Source organism: Ictidomys tridecemlineatus, chromosome 5 (genome assembly GCF_052094955.1).
Source record: "Ictidomys tridecemlineatus isolate mIctTri1 chromosome 5, mIctTri1.hap1, whole genome shotgun sequence".
NCBI classification, from domain to species: Eukaryota; Metazoa; Chordata; class Mammalia; order Rodentia; family Sciuridae; genus Ictidomys; species Ictidomys tridecemlineatus.
This window is the reverse complement of record NC_135481.1, coordinates 47,137,422-47,152,312: the sequence shown is the minus strand read 5'-3', so window position 1 is coordinate 47,152,312 and position 14,891 is coordinate 47,137,422. Positions and strand designations below refer to the sequence as shown.

The window sequence follows — 14,891 nt, the reverse complement described above, 5'->3', positions numbered from 1 at the left end:
GCAACACTAAGAATGAGACTCAAGAAACAGAGCAACCAGAGGCCAAACGAGGAATGTGCTGAACTAATTGGACTGATATAGATTGTTCATAGACCTGGTCTCTTAAATGTAAGTGTTCATATTTTTTTAAATTCATTTAGCTTAGCTGACTCCTCCTCAGTTAGTAACACAATGTTTATTATTTATATCCATGCCTGAAAATGTTAAAAGCTAAAGAAAGTTAAAATCATTGTGCAAATACTCTATACAAAGAGGACAAGTACCAACAGATATCACATGGGTCAAACAACACATCACATACTTTATTTCTGTTTTTGATTTACCTTAGCAAAGTTTAATTATTTATCTCACTCTTTAACTTCCTTGAGGGAGAAACGTTGAACAGGACTATATGAGTCAACTTCACTACATCCTGGTCTTAATGATCATGATTTTGTTTTTTCTATGCAAATATGACATGGAAAAACGTGTTAAACAGGAATATCAGATACAAATAGTCTTTAACCCAATTTTACAACAATTGCATAAGAAGAACAGACAACATACACTTACTTTACTGTATACACAAACTAAAGAGCAAGGAATATGTGGGATAAGCTAATATACTTTTGAGAATCAGAGTATTTCAGTCTAAGACCTTAATCTTTCACAGCAATATGGTCTGATATCAACTTACTGTAACTCTATCAATGTTTTTCTTTATATCAACAATATGAGGATAGCAATTTATTAGTTCTCTTCATGGAACCATAGTGCATATTGTAGAATTTTTTATTGTACGATTTCTTTCTTCTTATAAAACTATAGAGGTGGAAAATTCAGCTATATTTAGCAGTACTAAAAGTAGTCATCAATGGTTTTCTCATTATTTGAAGGTAAAATAGATAACATATCTATATGAAAATTTTAATTTGATTATGTTCCTATTTTTGAATTCAGGAAAAAGGAAAACTTTAAAAATATAATAAAAATTTAAAAAGGGGGAAGCTAAAAGGAATATTTTAAGATTTCATGTATAAAAATGTATTTCTCTGATTCTTCTTAAAAGCCTCCTGTATCATTCTAAACTAAGAATTCATTCATAGTCTTCCTGGAACTGAACATGAAAACAGACAAGGTTTAAGCATGTTCAACTGATTTTGTCTCATATTAACCTAAGGACAAATTTGATCTATGTGGAATGGTATCCACCACAGTTTCTACTCACTTTCTGCCCTGTGAAATATCTCAGACTACAAAATACCAAGGAACACCTACCAAGCAGTCACCTTACCAAAAGGGTTGGCTCCCTAAATAACAAATAAGATGTTTAAGTAAAGATTAGGCTTGGTGTCTTGTTAGTCCCTGTCATTTTTTATGTTTTTTTCCACCTTCCAGATGACATCTAAGAAACTCATGAAAATTGATAAATGGCTATCCTAAACAAAAATTCAAGTATTTCTGAGTTTGTCCTGCTAGGACTTTCCAGTTCTCAAGAACTTCAGTTACTTTTTCTTGCCATATTCATACTTTTCTATGTAGCCATTTTAGTGGGGAACCTCCTCATTGTAATCTCTGTGATATTTGATAACCATCTTCACTCACCCATGTACTTCCTTCTGGCAAATCTCTCATTTTTTGACCTATGTCTTTCCTCTGTTGCAACTCCCAAAGTGATTGCAGACTTCCTCAGAAAATGCAAGACCATCTCATGGTGGGGCTGCATGGTCCAGATGTACTTTATGCACTTCTTTGGGGGTGGTGAGATGTCTCTCTTGATAGCTATGGCCATCGACAGGTATGTGGCCATATGCAAGCCCTTGCACTACCAGATCATCATAAACCCCAGGATGCTCATTGGGTTTCTGGTGCTGTCATGGGCAGTTGGATTCATTCATACCACAAGCCAAATGGTTTTCATGGTGGGTTTACCTTTCTGTGGTCCCAATGTTGTGGACAGCATCTTCTGTGACCTCCCTCTGGTCATCAAGCTGGCCTGCACTGACACCTATATCCTGGAGCTCCTGGTGATTGTGGACAGTGGGCTCCTGTCCCTGGTCTGCTTCATCCTCTTGGTCATATCCTACATCATCATGTTCATCACCCTCTGGCAGCACTCCTCCAGGGCCTCCTCCAAGGCTGTGTCCACACTCTCTGCTCACATCACTGTAGTGATCCTCACCTTTGGCCCCGCTATCTTCATCTATGCTTTTCCGTTCAAAAGTTATTCTATAGATAAGTTTCTGTGTTTTACATTTTAATTACCCCCTTTTTTAATCCAATTATTTATACTCTGAGGAATCAGGAAATGAAAGGAGCAATTAAGAGATTGTGCAGTCAGAACATAGTTTTCTGTCTGGACAGGTAAATATTGCTTGTGATCTCTAATTTTTGTGTATTTCTTCTCCTACTTTTATATTTTCATTATTGTATACTTGTTCAAATAATTAAAATGAAAATATAAAATATTATTAATATAATTTCCTCCAAATTACTGGAATTTTTAAGATATTTTCTTTAAGATTTAAATTGAAATGTTCATAATACTGACATAATGCCTAGATATGAATATATTTTTCATGTACCTGCTTGTCTTAAAATGTTTGCAATATATAAACATAATGTCTCCATGTTAAAAGTGTATGATATTTCAATATATTAATATGTAAAACTAGAACACTTTAATATAACACAGAAGATGGTGTTTGGCATCTGTTTTTTAAATCATGTTTTTTTTAACTTGTGTAAAGTTTAAAAGATTTTCATCACTCTATGTTTACTTTGTGGAGGTTATTTGGTAAAGTTCATCATTGAAATTAGTGAATTTTTTTTACTCTCTATTTCAGATAACTATCCATTCTTATAAAACATATGAACTTATTTAGAAATTAATACTTTAAACAACTGTTCATTGTTGAGGCACAAACCTGTAATCCAAGTGGCTCAGGAGGCTAAGGCAGAAAATCAGAAGTTCAAAGCCAGCTTCAGCAATTTAGAAAAGCCCTAAGCAAAAAAATTAAAAACATTCAAACATTTGCTTGACTGCACAAATAGTTATCTAAGAATATCCAATCAATTAAAATTAAAAATGTTGTCTCTTTTACCCTTTCATGTTCTACCAAAAAACATGACTTTTTAAAAAATTCAATCCAATTTTGAAACTTTTTGCTTTTAAATATTTACTGTGTACCACATTGTTTTCTAAGTAATAGATAAACTGTTAATGATATATTTCTGGTCCTGCCCTGTGAAAGATGACAGAACAGTTACCTGTGTTAAGTATAGTGAACTTGGAAGAGGAGATGGATAAGCCCAGGCATTTAAAAAGCTGCAGAATTAGACATTTTTGCTTCCCTTCCTGGTCTGCTTCATTCTCTTGGTCATATCCTACATTGTCATGTTTGACACCCTCTGCAGCACTCCTCCATGCCTCCTCCAAGAGGAGAAGAGCATTCCAAGCAGAAGGGCCTGTCTGTACTGGAATTGTAGAGTGAGAAATAGCTTGTAGGAAAGAAGACAGAGCTCTATGAAGAAGACTGATAAACAAAAGTAAGTAAGATTGATGCTGAGATATTGTATGGAAGGAAAGACATCAAAATGGACAATTCTAGTGAATGCATTTTCAAAATCAGAAATGGAAGGATACAAATGGGACTTGAGAATGAGATTCAATGTACTTTTGGGGGTAGCATTTAATCTCTGAGCCACATCATTAGCCTTTTTTTTATTATTGTTATTATTTTTATTTGAAACAGTTCCTTGCTAAATTGCTGAGGCTGGCTTTGAAATTGTCATCCTCTGACCTCAGCGTCCATAGCCACTGGAATTACAGGTGTGTGCAACCATGCTCTGCATGCCTATACCTGCACACCTGTAATCCCAGCAGCTCGAGAGGATGAAGCAGGGAGATCACAAGTTCAAAACCAGTCTCAGCAATTTAGCAAGGTCTGAAGCAACTTAGCCAGACCCCATCTCAAAATAAAATTTAAAAAGGGCTGAGTGTTGTTCCCCACTCTAATAAAAGATCACTGACTCTAATTTTAAATCAAATTAAAGCAAGCTTGTATTTGTGTACACAAAGGCCAGCCAGCGACTGTCTTACCAGAAATCACAGACTAGAGATCAGTACCCTATCTTTCCAGGAACACAATTTTATAGCAAAAAAAGTTGCAAAGGTGGGTGTCTTGAGAATTCCCAGATAACAGAATTTTAACAAGCATAATACAAATGAGATAGTGGTTCATTATCTACATGGCATGATCTTCAAGGTAGGGAGTGAATTCAGATTCAAACATCAGAATTTATGAGGTACTGCTGAGCTTTCAGAGAGGGTTGTTATCTGGTCAGGAAAGCCAGGCATGGGTGAGTTCAGAGCAGGGGCAAGAATTCCAAACAAATATAGAAATCACAATAATTCATAGTAAAAGAGAAATTAACTTTTATGACTTTGTGATGAGATGGCTCCCAATCTTAAGATGGAATTAGGTTGGGTTCATCACTGTGACTCAGTGATTAAGTACCCCTGGGTTTAATCCCTGATACAAAAAAAAAAAAAAAGAAAGAAAGAAAAAAAAGAAAATAAAAGATTCTATATACTTTTAAGTTTTATATAGCTATATCCACTTAAGCAGAAAATGAAATAAATGTGATGAAACTAAGTGCAGAAAAATAAGTTATTGGTCAATTTGGTTAATAAGCCTGGACTTGAATTTATGAAGAGAATTGAAGAGTAAGTTTACTGAATCTTTACAATAATCATGTTTAAAGACAAGTAAAAAACTAAAATTAGGGAAAACACCTCCAGAGCCTTTTCTGGGGTTACATTTTTTTTTGATGGAATATATACCTCTAAATTCCAACTTACATATATTCCTTCCTTATCCTCTTCCTTTAAAGTATTTTTACTGTACTTAAGTTTGGTCTTTTACTGTACTTAAGTTTGGCCACAGACCAGTGTTCCATTCTAATTGAAAAAACCAAACAGAAAAACAAACAGTAATTATTGCCACTTGTATGTAGATTCCAAAATATTTGATAATGGTTACTAAGTCTGTGGTAGGGTAGGAGAAATGAGGAGTTGATAACCAAAAAGCACACAGCCTCAGGAAGATCAGAGGAATGGTAGACATTTTTCTTTTGATATCTATTGCATGGCTTGGTGAATATAGCTAATACTTAGATTTCATATATTTTAGTATCATTATGAGTGTGAATTCTGAATGTTCTCATCACAAAATATGCTAAATATTTACAATAGTACTTATGTTAATTAGCTTAATTTAATCATTCCACATTGAATAAAAGAATCATAACCTTACTTTCTAACCCATAATCCCAAACTACCACAATTTGTCAATATAAAATTAAAAAGCAAATAAATAACTCCAAACACAATATGAACAAAAAAATTAGTTTTATTTTGGAAAAATGCTATGTCTGATAACTGATTTAGTTAATCAATTCTAGACACCCAATTGCTGCATAGGCTATATTTCTAAATTCTTTATTAAGGAATTTTTATTTCTTAGAATTGAAGCCAGAATTAGACAGGCAATAGGTAAATTGAGTCAGGTTGGATCAAGGAGGCCAATTTTGAGTGAGTTGGGGAAATTGGAGACAGTCCCCCAAGGATTGAAATGTTAATTCCTTCAGAGCCCTTCCTCCACCCTTATCAAGAAACTGTCCCTGCTCCAACCTGTTGACAAAGTAACCTGTCCCAGGAATTGCCCCTGCCTACAGTGAGTGATAAGGTTTTTAATGTGTCCTCTGCTGCACCATCCTGCCTTTCCCCCTTCAGCCCCACCGGTTCCCATCTTTTGGCCATCCCAACAAGGATTTCCCAGGTCTAGTCAAGTACTCAGGAAGGAGAAAGATGGGGTAGAGGGAAGGAGAACAAAGGAAGCCTAGGGAATATAAACAGAGGAGAAGCCAAGCTTCTTAGGATACCAGGATACCAGCTGTGGCCCACTTCTCCCTCCCAGGAGAAGCCTATGTTACCCCTTTTTAAATAAACCCTGCTTTTTATACTTGCTTCGGCCTGTTTCTCTAGTGTTCAAACTTCAACATGTGAGGAAGCAGGATTTGTCACTAATAACCAGTGGTATCAGAATGACCTCTTCAAAAATGAACGTGACACTAAAAAGTGGCATATATATTCAAAGCAAATAAAAATTTAAAATATTATTTTTTTCATAGCACTACAGATTGTTAGTTTCTAGTTGGGTATGACCAGTTTTGCTGACAATTAACAATATTGAGTATTTTCATGTAGGACTCTTGGTCATTTGTATGTCTTTTATTGACAAATGTCTAGTAAGATTTATAGCCCATTTTTAAATGGGATGATGATGATGATGATGATGATGATTGAGTTGTTTTGGTTTCTTATATATTCTGAATGTAACCCCTTGTCAGATTATAGCTTAGTAATAATTTATTCTATTCCAGAAATTGTCTGTTTGACAGGACAGGAAAGTCTGGACATCTGAGGAATTTTCAGGAATCAGATTATTGACTAAAGGGTCCAGAGGGCAACTATGGCCTAAAACATTCTCTGGACAAAGAATCAAGAAATTCCTTGAACTTTATATCAGTGGGAGGAGGGGCTTGAAGATTTACATGACAACTGTTATTTGTTCTAACATTTTTAGACTAGACAGAGGCATTTACAGGTTTTTTTTTTTTTTCTGGAAACCTGACATTTACAGAAAACAGGAAACTACCAACCATAATGCTCTTCTATAGAAGTTTTTGCTGACACCCTATGTAAAAAGCTTTCCAACAAGACTAACAGGGACATATATGTTACTCTCTGGTTTGTTTCATGTTCACTCTAATGATTGTGTTGCTATGCAAAAGACTTTCAGTTAGCTGTAATTCCATTGTCTTTGTTGAACCACAATGCAAGAAAAGACCACTGACTCAGTTTTAAATCAAATAACAGCAACCTTTTATTGTGTACACAAAAGCTGGCCAGCGACTGTCTCTCCCAAACCCAGCCAGAGAACAGCCCCCCAGCACTTCAGGAAAAATTTTTAAAGCACAAAAAATTGCAAAAGGGGGTTGGCTTGATAACTTACAGCTAACAGGATTTTGGCAAGAATAATACAAAGGCATATAGTAGATTAGTGATCTACATGGCATAATATTTTAAGGTAGGGAGTATTTTCAGATCCCAACATCAGAATTTATGGGGCACTGCTGAGGTTTCAGAGAGAGTTGTTATCTGGTCAGGGAATCCCAGGCATGAGTGAGTTTACAGCATGGGAAAGAATTTCAAATAAATTTAGAAATCTCAGTAATTTATAGTAAAACATAAATTAACTTCTCATGACTTTGTGATGTAATGGCTCCCAATCTTAAATTGGAATTAGATTAGGTTCATCAGTGTACTTTTGCTTTTTTTCTTATACTTTGGAGATCTTATTCAAAATATTTCTATTCATTTCAATGTCTTGAAGCATTTCCCATTTTTTTTCTTCCTCATTTACTGTCTTAGATTTAGGTCCTACATTTAATGCTTTGACCAATTTTCACTTATATAATGATGAAAGACAGTGTCTAGTTTTATTCTTTGGCAAAGGGATATACAGTCTTCACACCATTGTTAATTGAAGAGACTGTCCTTTTGCCAATGTGTTTGAACACCTTTGTCAAAGACTAGATGGCTGTGGGTGTATGTGTTTACTTTTAGTTTCTTAATTTTGAACCATTGGTTTATGTATCTATTTTTATGTGCAAATCATGCTATTTGAATTACTAAGGGGTAATAATATATTTTAAAGTCAATTATTTTTTTGTGATATCTAAATTTGGTCATTTTTCTCAACATTGTGTTTGCCTATGTAGAATTATTGGGGTTCCAAATGCATTTTAGGATCATTTTTCTAGTTTTGTGAAGGATTCCATTGATATTTTGATAAAGAGTTCTAATGAACCTGTAGATTGCTTAGAATAGTATGGACATTTTAACAATATTGATTCTTCCAATGCATGAAAACAAGATATGTTTCCATTTTGTATGTCTTTTCTAATTTTTTATTGAAGTTATATAATATTTATTATACAAATAGTTCAAGTCAAGTGAGATACCCATTCATTTCAGTAAGAATGGCTATTATCAAAAAGGCAAAAGATAATAATAGATTCTGGTGAAGATGTGGAGAACTGGGAACATTTCCACATAGTTCATGGGCACATCCATAAGGAAAACAATGTGGAGTTTCCTCAAAACATTAAAAAATTAAACTGTTATATGATCCAGGGTTCCTCCTAGCTGGTATATATCCAAAGGAAATGAAATAAATATATTACAAGACAACTGTGCTCCCATGCTCATGAAAGCACTATTTATAGTACAAAAGACATGGAATCAAATTAAGTGCCCATTAATGAAAGAATGAATAAAAAGAAGGTAGAAGACATACACAATGTAATACTAATCAGCCATAAAAATAATGTAAATTCTGATTTGCCACAACAGGAATAGTACTGGAAGATATTAGGTTAAGCAAATAAGCCAGTGACAGAAAAAAAAAAACATACTGCATGATCTCATTCATATATTAATTTAAAAAATGTTGATTTCATAGAAGTGGAGTTAAGAATGTTGCTTAACAAGGTCTGGGGAAGTTGCAGGAATGGAGAAATGGGGAAAGTTTGGCCAACTGGTACAAAGTTACAGTTAAATAAGAAACATAAGTTCTGATGTGATATTGTATACTAGAGTGAGTAGGCATAGCAAAAATGTAGAATACATTTCTAAAGCTATAATAAAAGAATATTAATGTTTTCACCACAGGTAAATGGTAATTGTTTGAGGAGAAAATATAGGTTATCCTGATTTGAACAATACACAATGTATATATGTATTAATACATTCATGGTGTCCCATAAATGAATACATTTTTGTGTACCAATTAGTTATCAATAAAAATCTGAGGCTTCACCAAAGTGAGAAATTTGTTAGCAGGGTCTGCTCTGAGTTTTAAAATTAAACGTGGAATGCATTTTTGTAAATATGTTTTCCACCTTAATTTCTTTCTATTATTTTCCAGAAAGCTATAATTATTGGAGAATTAGAGTGGGATTATATATAAAAATAAATAGAAAATTTATTTAACAAATGAAATCATCTTGTAGCACGTATTGATAGCCTTTTGAATTTTATCTGTTAATTACTTAGTTGTATGATAAAGTTATACTAGAGTCACTTCCATGATATTCTTCTAATGTTGTCAAGGCATTATGAAATTTGGCATAATTGTTAAGAACTTATGAAATTTACAAACTTTTGGAATGATTCACTGCTGACATCTATTAATTTTTTGATTATCAATAATATATAAGGGTCAGCCAATGAAAGTTATTTAGGATTATGAACTTCTACCCACCCTCAAATATCTTGCATGGTAAAAGGAGATTTTCCTTCATGTTAAAAAATGTTTAGAGCTGGGAGTGTGGCTCAATTTTAGAGAGCTTGCTTAGCATGCATGAGGCACTGTTTTTGATCCTCAGTACCACATAAAAATAAATAAGTAATTGAAGTTATGTCCACCTACAATTAAAAAATTATTTTAAAAAATGGTCAATTGTTTGTGAGTTTTTTCTAAGACTTACTCAGTGTAGATTTTATTTTAATTTTACTTGGATAAAGCATTCAATTATCATACTGATTATTACTCTTCATATTATGAAATAAAACTAAGAAAATTATATTTCCTCAAGTCCCTCATCTATGACAGGTTTATTTTCTGTGAATGTGCCAAAGGTACATTAATCAAACAACTTCAATTAGTGCTTTCCAGAGAAAGCACTTTCTAGAGAAAGTTCACATGATTCATAAACTTGGTGACTTCATGATCCCCTTAAATAATAAGAAAGAAGTCCCTGCTCTGAACTCAAGGGAAAACCAACATGTTTATTTTCATATTTTCCCCTGGGGGTGGGTCACCAGTCTGCCTTTTTATGTACATCTTTTCTGTCTCCTTCTTAAAAACATTTTTAAGCTGCAAACAATTGCCATGTATTTTCTTGGAGTTAAAAACAAGATAGCCAATATTTCTTCAGAATTTCTTTGTGTCTACGTGTCTTTGAAGGAGTGACTCCTCAGAATAATTGGTAGGTTTAATAGCAGTGCTGATAGCACCTTACAATTATGGGCTTTAGTAAAAGAGGAGATATTTTACCTAGAGCTTGCAACTGAATGAAAACCATATTATTCTGATCATGAGGGAAAAAGTAAAAGGAAAGTTAGATCCACTAGTATTTGAATGAATGTATCTGGTTGCAACAGGAATTTAAAAGCCTCTACACTCTCTCTGAGAAATAGCCTCCCAATCCTTGGGGCCATTTTTATAGTCTTAGTTTTAATTTTCAGAATATAAACATGCATTAGTTTAATCTACAGGAGACAAAAGGAGAAAATAATTTAAAACATGCTAAATAATGGTAAATTAAGTTAATTCTTGGCTTAGTTACCATCTATAATAAATCTAACATTTTATCTAATAATATCTCAAGAAAATTGACAATTATTAACTCATTTTGCTCTAATAGTAATTTACTTATCTGTGTTTTTAGTTTCCTTCATTATTTATTTTAATTTCAAAAACAGTTATAGATACATGTGAGGTAACATGTATCAAATCTTTTTTTTTTTAAATTTTCTCATGTCTACACCTCTTTTCTTGATTGGTCATATAATATCTTCATAAATACAAATGTCTAATTCTACTGCTAATATATTCATTTTAAAACAGTTATCTTCTTACTATTAACTTATTAACTCTATCAATATTTGAAAATGAAGCCTTTTTGCACTTGTAATATGGAGCTTCTTCTATTAAATACACAAGTGTATTAATTTAATAAGGAAAAAACATTGATAGTGATCATTTTCTCAGTATTTTTGACTTTTCACTTTCCCCAAATTTTATTAGTATTAAATGAATATTACCTTTGTATTATCTTATTTGTTTATAACTTAACAATTTCATGAAAAGGTGACATAGCAAAACCACATGATGAATAGAAAACATATAATACATATTCTAATAAAAAACTTGTGTTTTACACATTTCCATATACACTAACTTTTCTACATAAGTGCTTCTGTGGAAACATACTGACTACTGAACACAGGCAAACAGCACTGGAAACCCCATGAATTTTGTTTTGTAAGAAAGAGATTATAGTTGAAAACAATGAGTCAATTGTTCATTTTTTACCCATGTGAAAGGCATTGAATGAGCTTCCCCCTTCAGTCCCACCATAATAGGCCATTTACCCCATTCTCAGATGTAGTTTCTACCAGAGCAAAGCCAAACATTTTCTGATCCAATTTTATGCATTTCACACCTTTTTAGTTTACTGATGTTTGTATAACACATACTACTCAAAACTTTAAATTTTCCATTTTAGGTTTAGCAGTGGCTTTAGTTAGGAAGGCATGTTTTTGTATTTTGTTTTTTTTCTATTTTAATTTTATCTATGAGTGAAAGATGCTTATACTTTTGAAAATATCTCATCTCTGATAATATGCACAAATTTTCATGATAAATAATGAAGGATTTCAGTCTACTTAAAGACAGGTGAATATGAGATCTGAAGATTTTTAAATATGCTTTTTAAACATGCTTCATAATTATTTATAAAGTTTTTGCTTATAAAATGTGCAAATATGATTATTAAAAGTTTTAAAAACCTAGAGTAATGGGTACTGTTTTATTTTCTTAATTTTCCAGTTTTTCATAGTAAATTAAAAAGCTATTTTTGTGTGTTGTCTCCAGATTTTTACCTGTCATTTTTTTGAGATTGAGGGCTATATAGTTTCAAAAATAATGTCAAGATTGATATGTAGACTCAATTATTGTGTGAGAGGGCTAATGATGAATATGATTCTTGATAAAATTGACAAGGAGGCAATTATGTCAATGGCATTAAATAGAGCACAATATTTTAATCAAAGCTCACTATTCCTTACACATTGTCTGTTGTGAAGTGCTTCTGTGGTCTCTTTTGGGTTGAATTTTCTTATAATTACCAAAATAAAGAAATTATTTCTAAAGAATAGAATCTCATCAGTGCACATACTTATATATAGTCAATGAAATACACAAAGATGCTCAATATGTTAGCTTTATACCTTCTTAGAAGTCTTCATTTAAAGAGTGCGAATTAGACTAATTTTACAGAAAAAAATAATCAATGTCCAAAAGAGTTAAAGGTATATTTCCCTTGTAAATACTGTGGCCCAGACTGAGATTTAAGTACTATTTCTGCAGATATTATTCATTCCAAAAATGTAAGCTAAACAATGTTTTCTGAATATTTGATGAACTACTAAGTCAAAAGTCATAATAAATTTCTGGCTTCTGTTCTGGTGCTTCAGAATCAGGACATGGTACAAGTATGTGCCTTTATACCTGTGTTTGTATGTGTGTTTGCTTTTTTTATCTCTGTAGGTGGTATCAGTAGTAATTCTAAAGAAAGAAGAAGGAACAGAAAAGAAAGCAGAGACCAAAAGATCCAAAAATTACAATTAAGATAAATTAATTAAAAACTAAGATAAAAGTGAGTTGACAATATCACATTGCTGTGGGAAAATAGAATCCAAATGTCAGGATTAAAGAGCCAGTGTATTAGTCCAGAGACAGTCTGCTCAGGTGTGAAACATCACGGTACAGTACTGGCTGCAGAGAAGAGAAGGTCAGTGTTTAGGAGGGAAAAAAAGCAAACACTACTTGGAAAATGCTTGGTGGTAGTTATGAGATTGTCTGCACAGAGAATACAAACGGACAAATAGGACAAATCCTAGCCAGGATTCAAGTACAACAGATTCATGAAAATAAGCAAGATAACTGGAAGGAGAGGTCAGGACTTTTGCTCACAACAAAGCAGTAATCACAACCTGCTCCATAAGATAACAAAAAACAGACCTGAATACTGAAAAACACTAATGTTACTATGCAGAAACTTTCTAGGAGGGGAGTATAATTATTTAGAGGAGCAAGTGCATATGACAGATAACTCAGTTTAAGTCTTCAGAAATAAGTAAAATTATTGGTCTATATTTGTACAATGAAAGACAGGAGGGAACATAACATCACCAATAGAAGAAAGTACATTGAACTGATTTGCTGAGTTGGGTTTGTAACTCAATTCACATGTACCCATCTGAATATATTAGACAGAGGGAAAAAGTGCACACTTGGGTTTCAAAAAGCTCAATGATTATGCTCTAGCCCACTTAAAATCACTTATTTGACCATTAGTCATTTGATTCCTTTTCCTCATCAAACAAATTGAACACAATAGCATAAATGCATGAACTCATAATAGTAGCAACAATTGTATCTAGATACAATCTATGTATGCAAACAAGATGTATGAAATTTTAAAATAGATATCTCATATTCTGTGCCTCTTTGGCTGAAAAACATGCAATAATGATAATAGCACTTGTATTAATTAACATGATTTTTCTGTAAATATTCATTTTCTCTCTTCCTATAGAAACCAACATTTACTGCTTAAATATCTATATCCTGAAAAATATCCCTGATTAAAATATCATGTGTTTTTTCAGATGATTTTCATGTTAAAGGCTTTCTGAAAACTTCTGTATGAATATGAAGAACAGCTCTACAATACCTGAGTTTGTTTACTTAGGGCTCACCAGCACTCAGGAACTGGAAATTTTCTTCTTTTGCATATTTTTGGTGGCCTATGCAGCAATCATGGCAGGAAACCTTCTCGTTGTGATCACTGTGACCTGTGACTCTCACCTTCTTTCCACACCAATGTACTTCCCCCTTGGAAACCTCTCCTTTCTGGACATGTCTCTTTCCACCATCACGACCCCTAAGATGGTGGCAGATTTCCTCAGGGAGAAGAAATCTACTTCCTTGTGGGGCTGTATGGCTCAGATGTTTTCCTCCATTTCTTGGGGTGCAGTGAGATGACTCTTCTCATAGTTATGGCAGTTGATCGGTACATCACCATCTGCAAGCCTCTTCACTACACAGCCATCATGAGCCACAGGGTGCTGGTGGGCTCTGTGCCGCTGTCCTGGACTGTTGGCTTGGTGCACACCATGAGCCAGATGGTCTTCACTGTCACCCTGCCCTTCTGCACCCCCAATATAGTGGAGGACATATTTTGTGACCTTCCACTGGTAATAAAGCTTGCCTGCACTGGGACCTATGTTCTGGAGTTGCTGGTAATTGCTGACAGTGGCCTCCTGTCCTTCATCTGCTTCATACTCTTGCTCATCTCCTACACTGTCATTCTGGTGACTGTGAGACATGGATCCTCGGGTGGGCTCTCTAAATCCTTGTCCACACTGTCTGCTCACATTACTGTGGTCACTCTGTTCTTTGAGCCCTATATCTTTATTTACACTTGGCCGTTCAGTAGTCTTTCAGTGGATAGATATCTTTCTGTGTTTTATTCAATCATTACATCCTTACTGAACCCCATTGTTGACATCCTGAGGAATCAGGAGATGAAATCAGCCATGAACAGACTGAGGACCCAACACACTAGCTCCATACACACCTTCTAAACAACAGCCATGGAGATGAAGGGTTTGAAGAAAAGCCACATAAATTACATGTCAGAATAGGTTGGCCTGAAATGGAGGTTCCTTGTAGCTTTTTAAATATCTTTATATCATACATTTAAAGTTTTACAAGATGTCCCATTGTTGTATTTCTATGTTAGATGTAGTTTTATTGAAAGAAATATTATATTCTTTGAAATTCATTACAGATATGCATTAGTAAATTGATTTTTTAATATAATAAGTATTGTGGTTGAAAATTTGGCTCATTAACTATATTTAGAAATTTAGTAGTTACTGAAAAGAGAGAAAAACTAAATTTCTATACTTTAAATCAAGGATCTTTCAG

At 33.7% G+C, this 14,891-nt stretch overlaps 1 protein-coding gene and 1 pseudogene across 1 annotated transcript; both read left to right on the top strand.

The window, feature by feature from the left end:
- Positions 1-1,409: 1,409 nt before the first annotated feature.
- Positions 1,410-2,347, top strand: LOC101954805 (olfactory receptor 4K13). Its single transcript, XM_005342453.3, is given in 2 exon segments — positions 1,410-2,220; positions 2,223-2,347. Coding segments are annotated over 2 exon segments (936 nt in total).
- Positions 2,348-13,604: 11,257 nt separating this feature from the next.
- On the top strand, positions 13,605-14,545 carry LOC101955073 (olfactory receptor 4L1-like; annotated as a pseudogene).
- The last annotated feature ends 346 nt before the right edge of the window (positions 14,546-14,891 follow it).